General features: G+C 29.1%; 1 protein-coding gene across 4 annotated transcripts in view; it reads left to right on the forward strand.

Annotated features, from left to right (window-relative positions):
• Positions 1 to 15,000, forward strand: part of LOC124431996 (KN motif and ankyrin repeat domain-containing protein 1) — a 34,424-nt gene that overhangs the window by 6,021 nt on the left and 13,403 nt on the right. For 2 of the 4 annotated variants that reach the window (XM_046980448.1, XM_046980451.1), the window contains exons 2-4: positions 8,578 to 8,669; positions 9,640 to 9,833; positions 10,763 to 11,126. In XM_046980448.1, coding sequence (XP_046836404.1) covers positions 8,624 to 8,669; positions 9,640 to 9,833; positions 10,763 to 11,126 — 604 coding nt within the window. In that variant the 5' untranslated portion in view covers positions 8,578 to 8,623. Of the gene's footprint in view, positions 1 to 126; positions 273 to 5,963; positions 6,094 to 8,577; positions 8,670 to 9,639; positions 9,834 to 10,762; positions 11,127 to 15,000 lie in introns of those variants that run through there. The other 2 variants (XM_046980450.1, XM_046980449.1) reach the window with 2 other exon arrangements.

The following is a 15,000-nucleotide window of genomic DNA, read 5'->3' on the forward strand; positions in this document are numbered from 1 at the left end:
GAAGGAAAGAAAGAAAGAAAAAAAGAAAAGAAAAATAGAGAAAGAAATATTTAATCGGAAGGTGTTCGAGAAAGAAGGGAGAGAGAAAGAGATAAAGCAATGGAAGAAGGGGATACGAAAAAGAGAGGGACAAGAGGAGGGAGAGATTGTACGTAGTACGTGCTAGCAACAGATGCGCAGACCAGATCTGCCTTTCGCGGAACGTTTAATGCGTTTCGCATCGAAAATACTAATGATACGATGACGTTGCACCAATATCCCATCATCAGTATGTACGTAATATCTTTTGTTAAATGTATTAGATTGGCTAATAAGAATTTGTAGTATTTAATATGTAAATAAACAACGCTATAGTATAATATACTATACAATAGTAATGTATTTCATTAATAAATATCGTTGGTACTTATTCGATATTTTATATGTAAATAAAAAATGCTATAGTATAGTTATAGTATACAATAAATATAATTTTTTATAAAAAAGAAAAATATATATATATATATATATATTAAATATAATTTTGTTTATTTAGATACGATATACGCCAATTTAATAATTTTATTCGCAATTAATTTAATCTTTTAATGATATTTGACATAAATATATATACATGCATATATATATATATATATATATATATATATATATATAAAATAATATATATTAAAATATTTCAAGTTAAAACTTTCTCGAAATTATTATATAAAAGAAAAAAGAAATTTTATTTAAATAAATAAAGAAGATAGAAGCTATAGCATATATTTCCATTTAATCGATATATTTATCTATCGAGTACATATACTCTATTCGAAAATGAGCTTTGTTCTAACGTGACATCGATCATCGTAGGTATTCTTTAACAGATAAGAGAAAAGATAATGTGTATAAACTCGATATCTTTAGTAAACATAGGAACATTTAGAATTACATTCGTTTAGAAGATTCGCCACGTGGATTGTATCTCTGTCATCGTCGTAATAGACTTTACGAGGGTTGCGTGGGTGTAATATGCGGGTTTTTTTTTTTTTGTTTTTATTACATATGACGCTCATCAGATTATGTATTATCTAATAGTATTAACGAATCACAGTCGAGGACGATATCGTTCGGGTAGTCGGTCCTTAAAAAAAAATTCTACTAAAGGAATACGTGTCTTTCGCTTTTACATATGTATGCTATGCTAACACGTGTATGCATACCTGTATGTGTACGTATATATATATATATATATGTATATGTTATGTATATGTATATGTATATGTGAACGTGCATATAACGTGCATGGGCGAATAAGAGAGTCCGATAGGTGGGCTTACGTGACGTCTTATACTCGTTCTTTGTCTACCGGGTGTTCATTTTTTTTCTTATCTTTTTTTCTATTATTTTTAGAATTTTACGAACATCGATCTATGCGCTTTTGATTAGAGGAAAGGGAAAGTTAAAAACGAAAAAAAAGAAAAAAAGAAAAGAAAAAAATTTCTTATTAATATAATCGCCGATCGAGCGTCGATTTTCTTTTTCCTTTACTTTTTTTCTTTTCTTCTATTTTTTTTTTTTCTTTTTTTTTTTTAATTCATTCAACAATATCAATGAAATTATATGCTTTTGATTAGAAATTGTACAATCGTTTGTAATAATTATACAAGTGACACGATTTTTTATCTCGATTTTTTTGAACACGTTTTTTTTTTACGATGTAAACTTTTCTTCCTCTTCAGGGAATTAACTGCGTTGAGAATTTTTTGTGGATTCGATTTGAAACAAAAAAAAAAAAAAAAAAAAAAAGAAAAAGGAAAAATGGAAAAAATTAAACGCGAATTAACTTTAATTGGAATCAAAAAAAAAAAAAAGAAAAAAAAAGAAAATAGAAAGAAAAAGAAAAATGACATTTTACATATAACGTATTAAAGTATGTATAATATAATTGTTGATTCTATTTTGAAACGTACAAAATCTAATCGTACGAAAGTAAATTACATTCCCTATCAAAGAATTTTCAATGATTTATGAAGCTATGTGAAAAGTTTCCTTGAGGAAAAAAATACCGTTAGTTGATATATATATATATATATATATATATATATATATATATATATATATACACGTTGTTAAGTTCGAAGCACCCTTTACATTGGTTCACCCACACATACATACACACGTGTACGAGACGCGACAGAGAGAGAGAGAGAGAGAGAGAGAGAGAGAGAGAGAGAGAGAGAGAGAGAGAGAGATATCCTTACTTTTCTCTCTTTCTCTCTCTATCTTTCTTTCTTATACACCCACGCGATATACGCCTTCGTTCGTATTTCATTGCATCAGGCCCAGTATTACGGGCCCAATAAAGAAACACTTGGACAAGTATGCGTCCGTATAGTAGTATAAGACATATATATAACTTTCTTTCTTTACGATGGTCACATACGTACCTTCACATATGTATGTATGTATGTGTGTGTATGTGTATGTGTGCGTGTGCGTGTATACATATATAAACGTAACGAGAAAGAGTTTCTTCTCGTATCGGTGATAATATAAGAATGAAAGTTTTCGTGTCGGGTCACTCGATTACGTCTTTCACGTTTCTTTCTTTCGTTTTTTTTCTCTTTCTTTTTTCTTTTTCTTTTTTTTTCTCTTTCTTTTTTATTTTTCTTTTTTTTTTTTTTTTGTTTCTTCCTTCTTTTTTCCTTTTCCTTTCGTAAAAAGAAACGTTTCATTCGTTTTTTTTTCTTTTTTTTTTTTTTTTCTTTCTTTCTTTCTTTCTTTTTAATTATATATTATTCAGCAGGATTCTCATCCTTTCGATTATCGATTCTTCCTCGAGAACGGGAGAAAGTGAAACGAGCGGCGGATCCGTGCCGGGAATATATAGGGTTGGCCAATAAATAATAAATAATGTCGGAACTTTTTTAAATATTAAAGATAAGAAAAAAGAAAAGAAAAGAAAGGAAAGAAAGAAAGAAAAAAAAAGAAAAAGAAAATATTTACTAACACTAAATGAAAAACTAAATGAAATGTGAAATATTTTCTTTGAATGAAACATTTTAATTGTGATATTGAATTTATTTTTCATACCATTTCCTTACCACTTTTCATATATAAAAGCGTATTGATTTGTATCGATAAAAAGATACTACATCAAATTTTATACGCTTATTTAAATATACGAGTTATATGAAGATACGAAAGATCAGTATTTTTTTTTCTTTTTTTTCTTTTTTTTCTCAATGAAAAATATCATAGCATTTTTTATTCGTTCAGATAGAAAATTATTAAAAATTGTCTTATAAATTAAAAGATATCGTGTCTTTCATTTGTATATAATACAAATGAATTGAAATATTACGACATTGCTTATTAGCAAATAAAAATGGGATTGTTATACAATTGATTAAAGGTTCAAAAACTCGATCATTAATAATTGTACCGATCGGACAAAAAGTATAGATAATTATTAGAAAACTTATTATAATGATCATTAGAAAGGATTTTGTGTTTTCTCTATAATAGGAAGTAAGAGATAGATACGTATCTCGATTGAGAAGAAATCCATGATCCGTTTAGCGAATATGATGTTATAACGATGATTAAGAAGAAATCTATAATTTCTTTTAATGAATCTCATCGCCGTCGAAACTTTCTTTTAGTTTATCTCTTTATGATCATAACATTTCTTTCCAAAAGAACAAAAGAAAAAAGAAAAAAAAAAAAAAAGAAAAAAGAAAAAAGAAAATGTTTCCTGTTATCGTTTCGTCCAAAAATAATAACAAAGATATGAAAGGGCTAAATGAAAGGATTGAAAGGGAGAGTGTCATACATACATAGACACACCATAGATAGATATACACACATACACACAGAAACACACGCTATGTCACAAATATATATGGTGACAAAAATACGATTATGGTTCTTTTCACTTTCATCCGGTTTACCATGGATATTTTTGATCTAACACTTTTCATTTGACTAATATTTGAGAGAAAAAATTAATCAAAGAAATGATTCCACTTTCTCTTTCTCCCTGTTTATCATACTTTCATTTCTCTTTGTTCTCTTTTATGTATCTTTGCATCTGTTCTTTCTTTCTTTCTTTCTTTCGTTTTTCTTCTTCTTGTCTGTTTCTTTCTTTCTTTCTTTCTTTCATTCGATTCATTTTGTTCATATGCCTTTTTATCATTTAGTTCATTCTGCTTGTCTATCACTTTCATTCTTTCATTCTCTCTCTCTCTCTCTCTCTTATTTCATTTGTCTATCCTATTTCATAAATATCAAATAAATCTCTAATGATTGAGATTACTGACTAAGATTTATTAGATTATCCAATTATATTCCAATTTGTAAAAGAGTACAAATGTTAAAAGTGATTTTTTTCCCTCTCTTTTCTCTCTCTCTCTCTCTCTCTCTCTCTCTTTTTTAACTTCAAGCTCTCTTTCAAGAGTGTTTCTCTTTTATCTTTCTCTTCCCCCGCCCCCCGCTTCTCCCTTGGTTAAACTTCTTCGTGTTCATCTTCTTCTTCTTCTTCTTCTTCTTCTTCTCCTCCTATTTATACACCAGAAGTGGCTCGTTACTATCTCCAAGTACCGTAGTTAATATTAAGCTTAGAGAGGAGAAAAAAAGAAAAAAAAAAAAAAAAAAAGAAAAAAGATGTTAGGGTTGGTGTGCTCTGCCAACGCATGCAACTGCGACGTCGATGTGTTGCTCGACGTGTTGTTGCTTAAGTTATAAAAAAAAAAAAAGAAAAACCAGAAAAAAAAATAGAAAAACAAAAAAACAAAAAAAGAAAACAGAACAAGAATATGAACGTGTTTATTTATATTAAACGTATTTCGAGATATATATTATAGATCAATTTTTGCATGACTCCTATCGTGGAATAATGAAATCGAGTTGTAATATATGACTCTGACAATGAGAGGATTTCTCTAACAATGTGTACGTCTCTCTCTCTCTCTCTCTTTCTCTGTGTGTGTGTGTGTGTATGTGTGTGTCATTTCCTTATTGTTTACGAGCCATTGTGAGTCGAACGTGTCGGAGCTCTGTAATCTTAGGCCAAAGGGCATAGTGACAACAATACGTGTGTACGATGTTTTATAAGTTTTTTCTTTTCTTGTTTTTTTTTTCTCGTTTCTTTTTCTTTTTTCTTTTTTTTTCTTTTTTTTTTTTATCTCTCATTGAGATGAAGCCAGAGAGATCAGAATAAAACAATGATCTTCTCTCACAAATCTTATGTAAACGAGAACATTAATTTATGTCGTCGTTTTAAATGTACTTTATAAATGAATATTTTTAGTAGTAATAATTATAATATTATTTAAACGTTAATTATAAAAGTTAATTATAGAAAAATATTTTCTACGATTGTGACTAGTCGTATCCTTTTTATAATCGGATAAATATCAAGATTTTCAATAAAAAGTATCGAATGATGTGTTGCTTATTTAAATGAATAAAAAAAAAAAAGAAAAAAAAAGAAAAATATTGAAAATTCTGAATAATCGATATTAATGATATTAATGATCTAATAAAATTGTATAATATATTACAAAAATAAGTTCTATCGTATAAATTAATAATAATAAAATGCACACATATACACACACACGCACGCGTGCACATATATATATATATATATATATAAAGATCATTCCGATACGGTATAATTTATATAATTATAACTTTTAATTCCTTAATATTAATTAATTATAAATCGACATTATAAATTTCTTATATAAATAAAACGTGATATTAAAAGTATCAAAGTCAAACTAACTTGGAGGACAAATTCGCATTATAAACAGGAATAATGTTCACTCACGTAGAGACGATCTTTGTTTACAATCGTAGTTACGTACGTGCGTATAATATAAGAAAAATGTAAACAGAAGAAGAGGATGATAGGATCTTGCTTATTCGAATGACCGCGACCGACCGATCTTCATTTCGTTCGAGGATACGACACGATATGAATCGCGTGGGCTCGCGTGTTCGAGGCTTCGTTTTCTGAAATTAGGCCATGGTTTCCAAGTACGTCGACTTTACTTTCCATTGCGACGTCGCAATTCACGATCTCTCCCTACGTCCTACGATATGGTATGTAGTCAGTATATATATATATATATATATATATATATATATATATATATATGTATAAACGTATGTATGTACTTATGTGAATTACCTTCGAGCGTGTACCCTTCGAAAGGACCTAGAGACTTTAACGTTTAAACGATTTATGTACAATACAACGTCGATTCAGCGAGAAAATTTACTTCTATATTTCATTTTGCATATATATATGTATATACATACATGCATACATACATACGTGGTATGTACGTAGTTAAATCTTATGTATATGGAAATTGAGTCTGGTACGTTCGAAATATGCATGTTTTAAAAGAAGGATCAAGAAAGCGATTTAAATAATTTCTGAACGATGATCTATTTTATATATTCTCAAGTTTTCTTTTTTTCTTTTTTCCTTTTTATTTTAAAACGTTTTCTTACTCTAACGATGAGTGATCTCTGTTCGTATTATTTATATCGAAATATGTTTTTTACGAAGGATCGTGAAAACGATATAGTTTATAAAAGACTTTACGAAATTGATCTAGATATATATATATATGTATATATATGTATATATATATTTTTTTTTACATACAGCGAAGAAGTGTTCTTTCATTAATGATCTCTCGACTCGGAGCGATGATCTACGATCGAATTAATTTTGTGTTAGATAGGATAAATAGAACTGTTTGTATTCTCAGAATTTTTTTCTCATAACCTTCTAATTGGTTTCAATTAATAATTGACTAATTGATACGATCAATCATGGATTATCATCTTACGCGTGTATGCAAATCGTTGGATCATTTTACGTCTTACATTATTTCATTATATTTTTTTTATTTATATATAGATAATAATAATATTTATTGTTAACTGGTAACATTGAAAATATTATTATCATAGATCGATTTTGAAACAAAAAGGAAATGTCCTTTACGTGTCTATCATAAATTTAATACATACACACATACATATATAAATAATACATACATAAGGGATTATACGATTCAAGAAACCAACAACATATTCGATTCCATTGACATCATGACATGAATTTTAATTTTTCTATGGGAAAATACACCTTCGACTTTAACCTTTTAAATCTTCCGATAAAATAATAGAGAGAGAAAGAAAGAGAGAGAGAGAGAGAGAGAGAGAGAGAGAGAGAGAGAGAAAACATTGACGTGTATACAGAAGTAAATAAGAAACACATAGATCGATTTTGTAAGTCGAATCAAGGTTATATTTTGTTGGTAAAATCGGATGAATTTCGAAGACGTTGAAAAAGAAAAAAAAGAAAAAAAAAAAAAAAAGAAAAAAACGAAACGAAACGAAAGATAAAAATCGTACGAAAAATCCGAAGTGTATATATGTATATATATATGCATGTATGTGTGTGTGTGTGTGTGAAAGGAATTTTTTGTTTGTTTGAAGGAAGTATTACATGAGTGAGTAAGTAAGTAAGTACTTACTTTCTCCGATGAAGAACAATTAAAGATCAACGGTGAAGTTGTACATTGCTATGGGGGTTAGCGTGTAGAATGGGGGTAGGGGATGAGAGTGGGGGTACGAGGAGAAGAAGGATGAGGAGGGAAGGGACTGTCGTCAGACCAGAAATCCGGGATACCAAATTAGCAACGATGAGACATAGGCGAAGGAAAACGTTTCTCTGTGTGCGTATGTATGTGTGTGTGTGTGTGTATATATATATATATGTGTGTTTGTGTTTGTATGCACAAGAGGAAAAGGAGGAGGGAGAGAGGTAGAAATCCCTAGAAAATGGACGTCCTTTTTGTTTTAGACGTTAATCGAATAATGCGTTCACGTTTATCTTACCTAAATGAGATCGTTTTCGTACGATCGAAAGATTTTAATATCGTTTATTTATAAGGATTTTTGTTTGAAAAGTTTTTTCTTTTATTATTATAGTTATTAGTTAATTATTATTATAAATTTAATTGTCATAAATTAAATCGCAAATTGATCATTGAAAAAGATTTATCAATTATGACATTTCTATATGTTTATAATTTTAATATTTCATTTCGAATAATTATTTCTTATGATAATTGTATTTAAATGATTCTGATTTATTATGATATAAAGTTAATTTTTAATTTTTAATTTGATGATTTGATTGATTTTTTTTCCTGTTGTTACAACAGTTACAACAATTGATTTATACAATATTAATCAATAATAAGTACACAGTTTTAATTGTACTTGTTGATGTTTCTTTTTTGTTTTTTTTTCTTTTTTTTTTTTTTTGTTACTTTCTACGATGACACTTGAAAGTTAAGAATTAAATAACGACGATTGATAATTTTGTCATTATTGTTCTGATCAATGGCAGAACAAACTTGTAATCTTCTTTTTTTTTTTTTTTTTCTTTTTTCCTTCCTCTTTTATCACGCGAGATATTTTTTTTTTTCTTCTGTTCCTATCGAAAAAAATTTTTTCCCGAGAACACCATTATCTATCTGTATTCGTTTTATCTTACAGATAAAAAATGTGAGCTGGTTAAAAAGATATAAAACAAAGCAGAGAAATGGCATTGACGATCGTCCCCTCGGCCCGCGTTTTTAATGGAAACGGTGAGTGAGTTTATTTTATTAATTGTATATATATATATATTTTTTTTCTTATATTTTATATTTCTTATTTATTCTATATTTATATTTCTTATATATCTTATTTTTATATATATATATATATATATATATTTATATTTTATTTTTTATATTTATTGTCATGTCATGTCATTCGCGTTTAGAATCGCTTTTAGGATAATTTCACTTCGTATTTACGTACACATATACATACATGTATATATATTTCATGATGGCAGAAGTGAGGCATGAGGGACACGTAAACGGGATCCCCGTGTTCTCCCGGCTAACGAACTTTGCCAGATTATTATTACCGTGGATCTGGATGTCGGCCAATGGTTACAACATATTTCGCTTTACAGTGACCGTCGGCCATTAACCTCGACGAAACTCGTCTCGTTGACGTAAACATCGAACTTAACCCCTTAAAAAGTTCTTTAACAAAGTTACATACTTTTATATATATGTATATATATATATATATATATATATATATATATATATATATATATATATATATACGTATACGTATATAAATTGAATATTTTATTTCATTTTCAATTTCATTTTGACGCGTCCTTTCCCCATTCGTATATTAAACTTGCTACGTTTTTATTTTTTTTTTATTATATATACACATACATTAGAGTTTAACAAATATATTATACCGTAATACACTCGTACATAATTAATATATACAAGTAATAATACAATTTTCACGCACATATTACATATCATTTTTAAATTGATTAAATGGACACTGAAAGAAAATAAAATTGAATTTATGTTGAATGTTAAATTCTACCTCTTGATTCTTTTTTGACGATCGTAAAAGAAATTTCTTTTTTTTTTTTTGCTTTTTTCTTCTTCGTTATCATTTTTATCTTCTCGAATATATCGTTTTATTTGAAATGTACGTGTATCATTTTGTTTGTTTCTTTTTTATTAATTTTAGTCGCAGGCACGCAGGCTTACGTTTCCGGCTCAAAATGTCTCTGTTGTCCATACGGTTATCACATCGATCTAGACTTCGTACGTTACTGTGAAGCAGTTGCAGCTGGTAGTACAGGCGATAGATCGAGCATCGAAAGACGAAAGAAACGTGAACGCAGAAGACAATGTCAATCGATGGAAGTTCTCTTAGGACTGGTAATAAAATAATTCCATTCAAAATATCGATCGGTCGATCGATAGATCGATCGATTTCTTAGATCCTTCGAAATCTGTTTTATCGACCGAGAATAGATCATCTAATCTAAAAAGACAAATAAAAAATAACAAATATTTCGATCGATCCTTCGATACCTATTTTACCGACCTAGTAGATCGACTAAATTAAAAGACAAGAAAATAAAAAGATAAAAAAAGTAAAACGATTACGAACGAAAAGAACGTAATGATAACTATTAGATAACGATTTAGCGTTGGAAAAGTTTAAAATTGCGATTTAAAAAAAAAAAAAAAAGAACATATTTATCGATAAACGACGAATAAACGACAGGCGAGCTAATTAGCGATTATAAAAAGAATTTGTGTAAAACGATCGATCTTTTAGAGTCGCCGAAAACTGTTTTACCGATCGAGAGTAGATCGTTTGATTAAAAAAAAGCAAAGAAATAAAATAAAATAAAATAAAATAAAATAAAGAATAAATGTAAGAGCGATTACACGTGCATAGAGCTTTAAAGACGTAATAATTAATTTACTGGCTGACGATTTAGCTTGAGTATTTCAAAATGGCGATTTAGAACGTATTTATTAATAAACGATGAATAAGCGAGAGGCGAGTGAACTACTAACAATTTAACGATGACAAAAAGATGACAAGCGAGTGTGCGAGAGAGGAAAAGAGAGAGAGAGAAAGAGACAGAGAAAAATAAAGAAAGAGATTCAGAGAGAGAGAAAGATAGATAGATAGATAGAGAGAGAGAGAGAGAGAGAGTTGAACTATTAAAGTTGAGCGACGCAACCAGGTCGCGCGTCCTAATGCGCGTTCTATTTTTTTTCTGTCTCTTCTTCTTCTTTCTTTTTCTTGTTTTTTTTTTCTTTTTTTTTTTTTTCTTTCTTTATAACATTAGGTGAGTCCAGGTCTAGCGGGAATAGAGACCGAATCGCCAGAAATATCGCGAGAATCTTCGGCGTTAGCCACGTTGGCGACTACGTCTACGACGAGAAACAATTGCGATGGTTCGAGTACTATACCAAGATCGAGCCATCATCAACGGCATCATCAACGTATGGATGATAACAGGGACGAATCCAGGACTAATACTACTATTACTACTACCACTACTACTACTACTACTGATATTACTGCTACTGCTACTACCAATACCACAACAACCTTGGATTTGAGTGATGTAGTAGGTGATTTCGAGGCAACCTTGAAACGTTCGTCAGGTAGAGGATCTATGAGAACTCGCGAGGATCGTCCTGATATCGGTAAGATATATTATTTCTTTTTATTCTCTTTTTTCTTTTTTGATTATTAATTTAATTTATTATCGCCCGATCGTGATTTTTTCAATTTATATATGTATATATGTATATGTTTATATATTCGTATATGTATATATTTTGAAATATTAGAGAGAAAATGTTAGAAAATTATTTAGAATGGAGTGAGGAAGGATGTCGTACGTAGGAAAGTAGATCGATTCTTATGGTGAAAGACGAGAAAATCGAGGGAAAGAAAGAGAGAGGAATGAGAGATTTAATAATTTCACGCATATTTGATTTCCTCGTTCTAAATCCCGTCTAGAGTTTGCGCCATATTGTAAATCTATTCATAACCCAAATGATCTTTTGGTTTTATCGTTAAAAATAATCATCGAATAAGAAATATCGACGATATAAAAAGAAACAAACAAACAAGCAAAAAAAAGAAAATAAAAGAAAAGAAAAGACGAAGAAAAAAAAAAAAATAGCAAAACTCTTGGAAGACGTTTTCATTGAAATTGAAATTAATTCTCTTTGTTATAAAACGAAATAACAATACGTATATTTAATTTTTCTCTGGGTCAAAATCATAGGGAAATTCTTTTTCTTTGTTTTCTTTGTTTTCTTTTTTTTCTTTTTTTTTTTTTCTTTTTTGTTTTTTTTTCTTCTTTTCCCTTTTAACCGGATCCCTCGCGCTAAGGAATTTGTTATTCGAAGTAACGTACTCGAATAAAATTCATGGGAATTTCACTTCACTCGGGTAGCATTGTCGTTTTAAAAGAAAGGATCGCCAATCTCAGTTTTCTCATGGAGTTGCATAGCGAAACCGAGTTCCTCTTCTTTGGCACGAAGATGGAGAGGTAATTCGAAGAGCTCCATCTAATGTTTCCTCTTTCTTTTTTTTTTTTTTTTCTCTTTTTTTTCTTCACCTTTCTTCCTCCCCCCAGCCCTCTTCTCCCCTCTCTCTTCAACCCCCTCCTCCCACAACCCCCCTTTTTCATCTCTCTCAACATAGTTCTTCTCCTTTTCTTCCTCCCTCCCCAGCCCTCTTTCCCCCCCCTCTCTCTCTCTTTCTCACTCTTAGACACCCCCCCCCTCACTCCCTCCCACAACCACCCTTTTCTATCTCTCTCACAACATAGTTCTTCTCCTTTTCTTCTTTCTTATCGCGTATCATCGGACAATGGAGTAACACCGAGGAAAGGAACGCTTTTAGATATTCGTGAGGCATCCAATTAAAACGGAGCTGTGAAACTTCCGTCGATTTAACGGTGATTTCGCAAAAGTACAACCTCGGCTACGTTGAGAAATAAAAGTTGAAAACTCTTTATTCAAATATTATTCGTGCATTTGTTTAATTCTTTAGAAGTTAAATCATAATTATACATTGTCAAATTTAATATGATAAACGATTAGAAAATATAAAGTGAAAGTAATCATCAATTCATTCGTCATTTTATTAACTTCAGGCATGAACGTATTATATAAATATTTCTAATTTTTTATTTAACATTGATATCTATTAATCTTCCTTCACGTGGATATATATATATATATATATATATATATATATATATATATAATTATTATAAAGAGTTCTGTGATGATCAATTTTGATTTGATTTGATTCGATTGGATTTTTTTCTTCTTCTTTATTTCCTAAGAACTAAAATTAAGCGTCACATTAGAAAGTGATCTTAATAATGTAATTCCAAATAGTTTTCACTGTAGTAATCGGTTTTTTTAATTTGAATTTATTGGCTAATAAGTTCGCTTCTTTTTTTTGCTTTTTTTGAATGAAAAAGAAAAGAAAAAAAATAATAGTAAGTCCATCCTCTTTTCTTTTGATAAATTTATAAAATACCGCGTGACAAGATATATTTGGTATCGATGAAATAATCCCTTTTACCCATTGGAGATTACTTTTATGATACCTTTTAAGGAGTTAATAAGGAAAAAAAAAAATAGAAGGAAGAAACTAAAGGATAAGGAATTAAGGAAGTTCGTGAAAAATGGCGGGTAATGTTGACCTCTGAGTTCAGAAACTTGCCACGGGAAAGTCGTCGGTGCGTGGCTGGAACCACCTGTTTCCTGTAAGTTCCAACTAACGCGCGCTTCCAGAGCCGGTGTTTCCATCGGGAACACCTGTGCGCATCTATCGCATCATTTCTCATAATATATATATATATCATCATTTCTCATAATATATATATATATATATATATATATATATATATATATATATATATATATATATCTTTCTTCTGTGACCAATTAATTTAAGTGAACATCAAAATATCGATCAATATCCGATTTTTCGATATAAGAGATACAATAATTAATATAAATTGATCGTTTCAAAAGTTAATCAAGAACTCGATGTTTTATTCCTCGCATGTTCCATTTATTTATTTATTTATTTATTTGTTTGTTGGCCAAGAACTCTCTCATTTTTTTTTTTTTTTTTATGTATATTTTTCTTATAAAGAAAAAGAAAAAAAAAAAAAGGAAAATATACATCGTTTGTTTCACACATTAGCTTATAACAATTAGATATTATATGTATAATGTATACGTATAATATTATAATTTGTTATAAAATGTCAATCTAAAAATTGTCGAGTTCGAGATAATGAAGTGAAAAAAATAAAAAAAAAAAAAAAAAGAAAAAAAAAAAAAGAAACTGAAAACTTCTTTTTAAGTAATCAATGATGTTATCCAATTGTATTTGGATTTATAACGGTGAATATAAATACTAGTTTAAAGGGTTAATGTATGAAGACCAAATGGAAAACTAAACCATCCCCGATTTGGAAAAGATCGTTACGTGACTTTATCAGGCATGTTTCAAACCGTTTCCATAATACCTTCTCGCTCGTCACACATATGGCGCGAAACACCTGTCGATTCGAAACGTCCAACAGAAATTTTTTCTTAGAATCAGAAAAAAAAAAAGAAAAAAGAAAAAGCATTTTTTTCCCCCTCTTTTCATCCTAATATCCATCTCTAGCCATTTGATTAAAATTTATTGATATTTATAAATCACTATTTTATATTTTTCTAATTGTTATACGATAAAGATAGACGTCTTATGTAATATTTGTTTTGGAGACGCAAAAAAAACAAAAAAAAAAAAAAAAAAAGAAAAAAAAAATATTCGGTTAACCTTGAGTAATATCACATTCAACATCAGCGAAACAAATCATACTTAACTTAAGATAACGAAGAGAAGTGAGATAAACTGTGAGAGAAAGTGATTAGAATAAAAGTGATCGTAAATATACTGGGAAAACAAATTAATATAAAAATAAAAAAAAAAAAAAGAAAAGAAAAATCGAGAAAGAGTATTTTAGAGTTTAGATCACGCGATAAATATTCTACAATTGTGTCGATAATATGGAAAAACGAGGAATTAAATTTTTTTTCGATTAAACAATTTCAATATGAACGAATTATAAGGAGTGAGGGGAAAAAAGAAAGATTGAGGAAGAAAAAAATTACCTACAGACTTAAAATAATTATTTATCTTAATATTTATCTCGATGTTGCCATAAACAAGTAAATATAAATTAAACTGACAAATATATAAATTTATCATCTCATAAAATTATATTATTATTATTATTATTATTATTATTATTATTATTATTATTATTATTATCATATCTCGAGTATATGTTAAAAGAAAAGAAAAGAAAAAAAAAAGAAAAAGAAAAAAAAAGCTGAAAGAACAATATTTACGTGCAACATAGATATTTCTTCGATATTATAAATTTCGAGTGGGAAAGTTGTTTCTTTTTCTTCTTTCTTTTTTTTTTTTTTTTTTTCTTTCGCGCGAATAAAATGAATGAATTAATGAAGCGAATGGATTAAACAC

The sequence above is a fragment of the Vespa crabro genome, chromosome 23, assembly GCF_910589235.1.
Source record: "Vespa crabro chromosome 23, iyVesCrab1.2, whole genome shotgun sequence".
Classification (NCBI taxonomy): domain Eukaryota; kingdom Metazoa; phylum Arthropoda; class Insecta; order Hymenoptera; family Vespidae; genus Vespa; species Vespa crabro.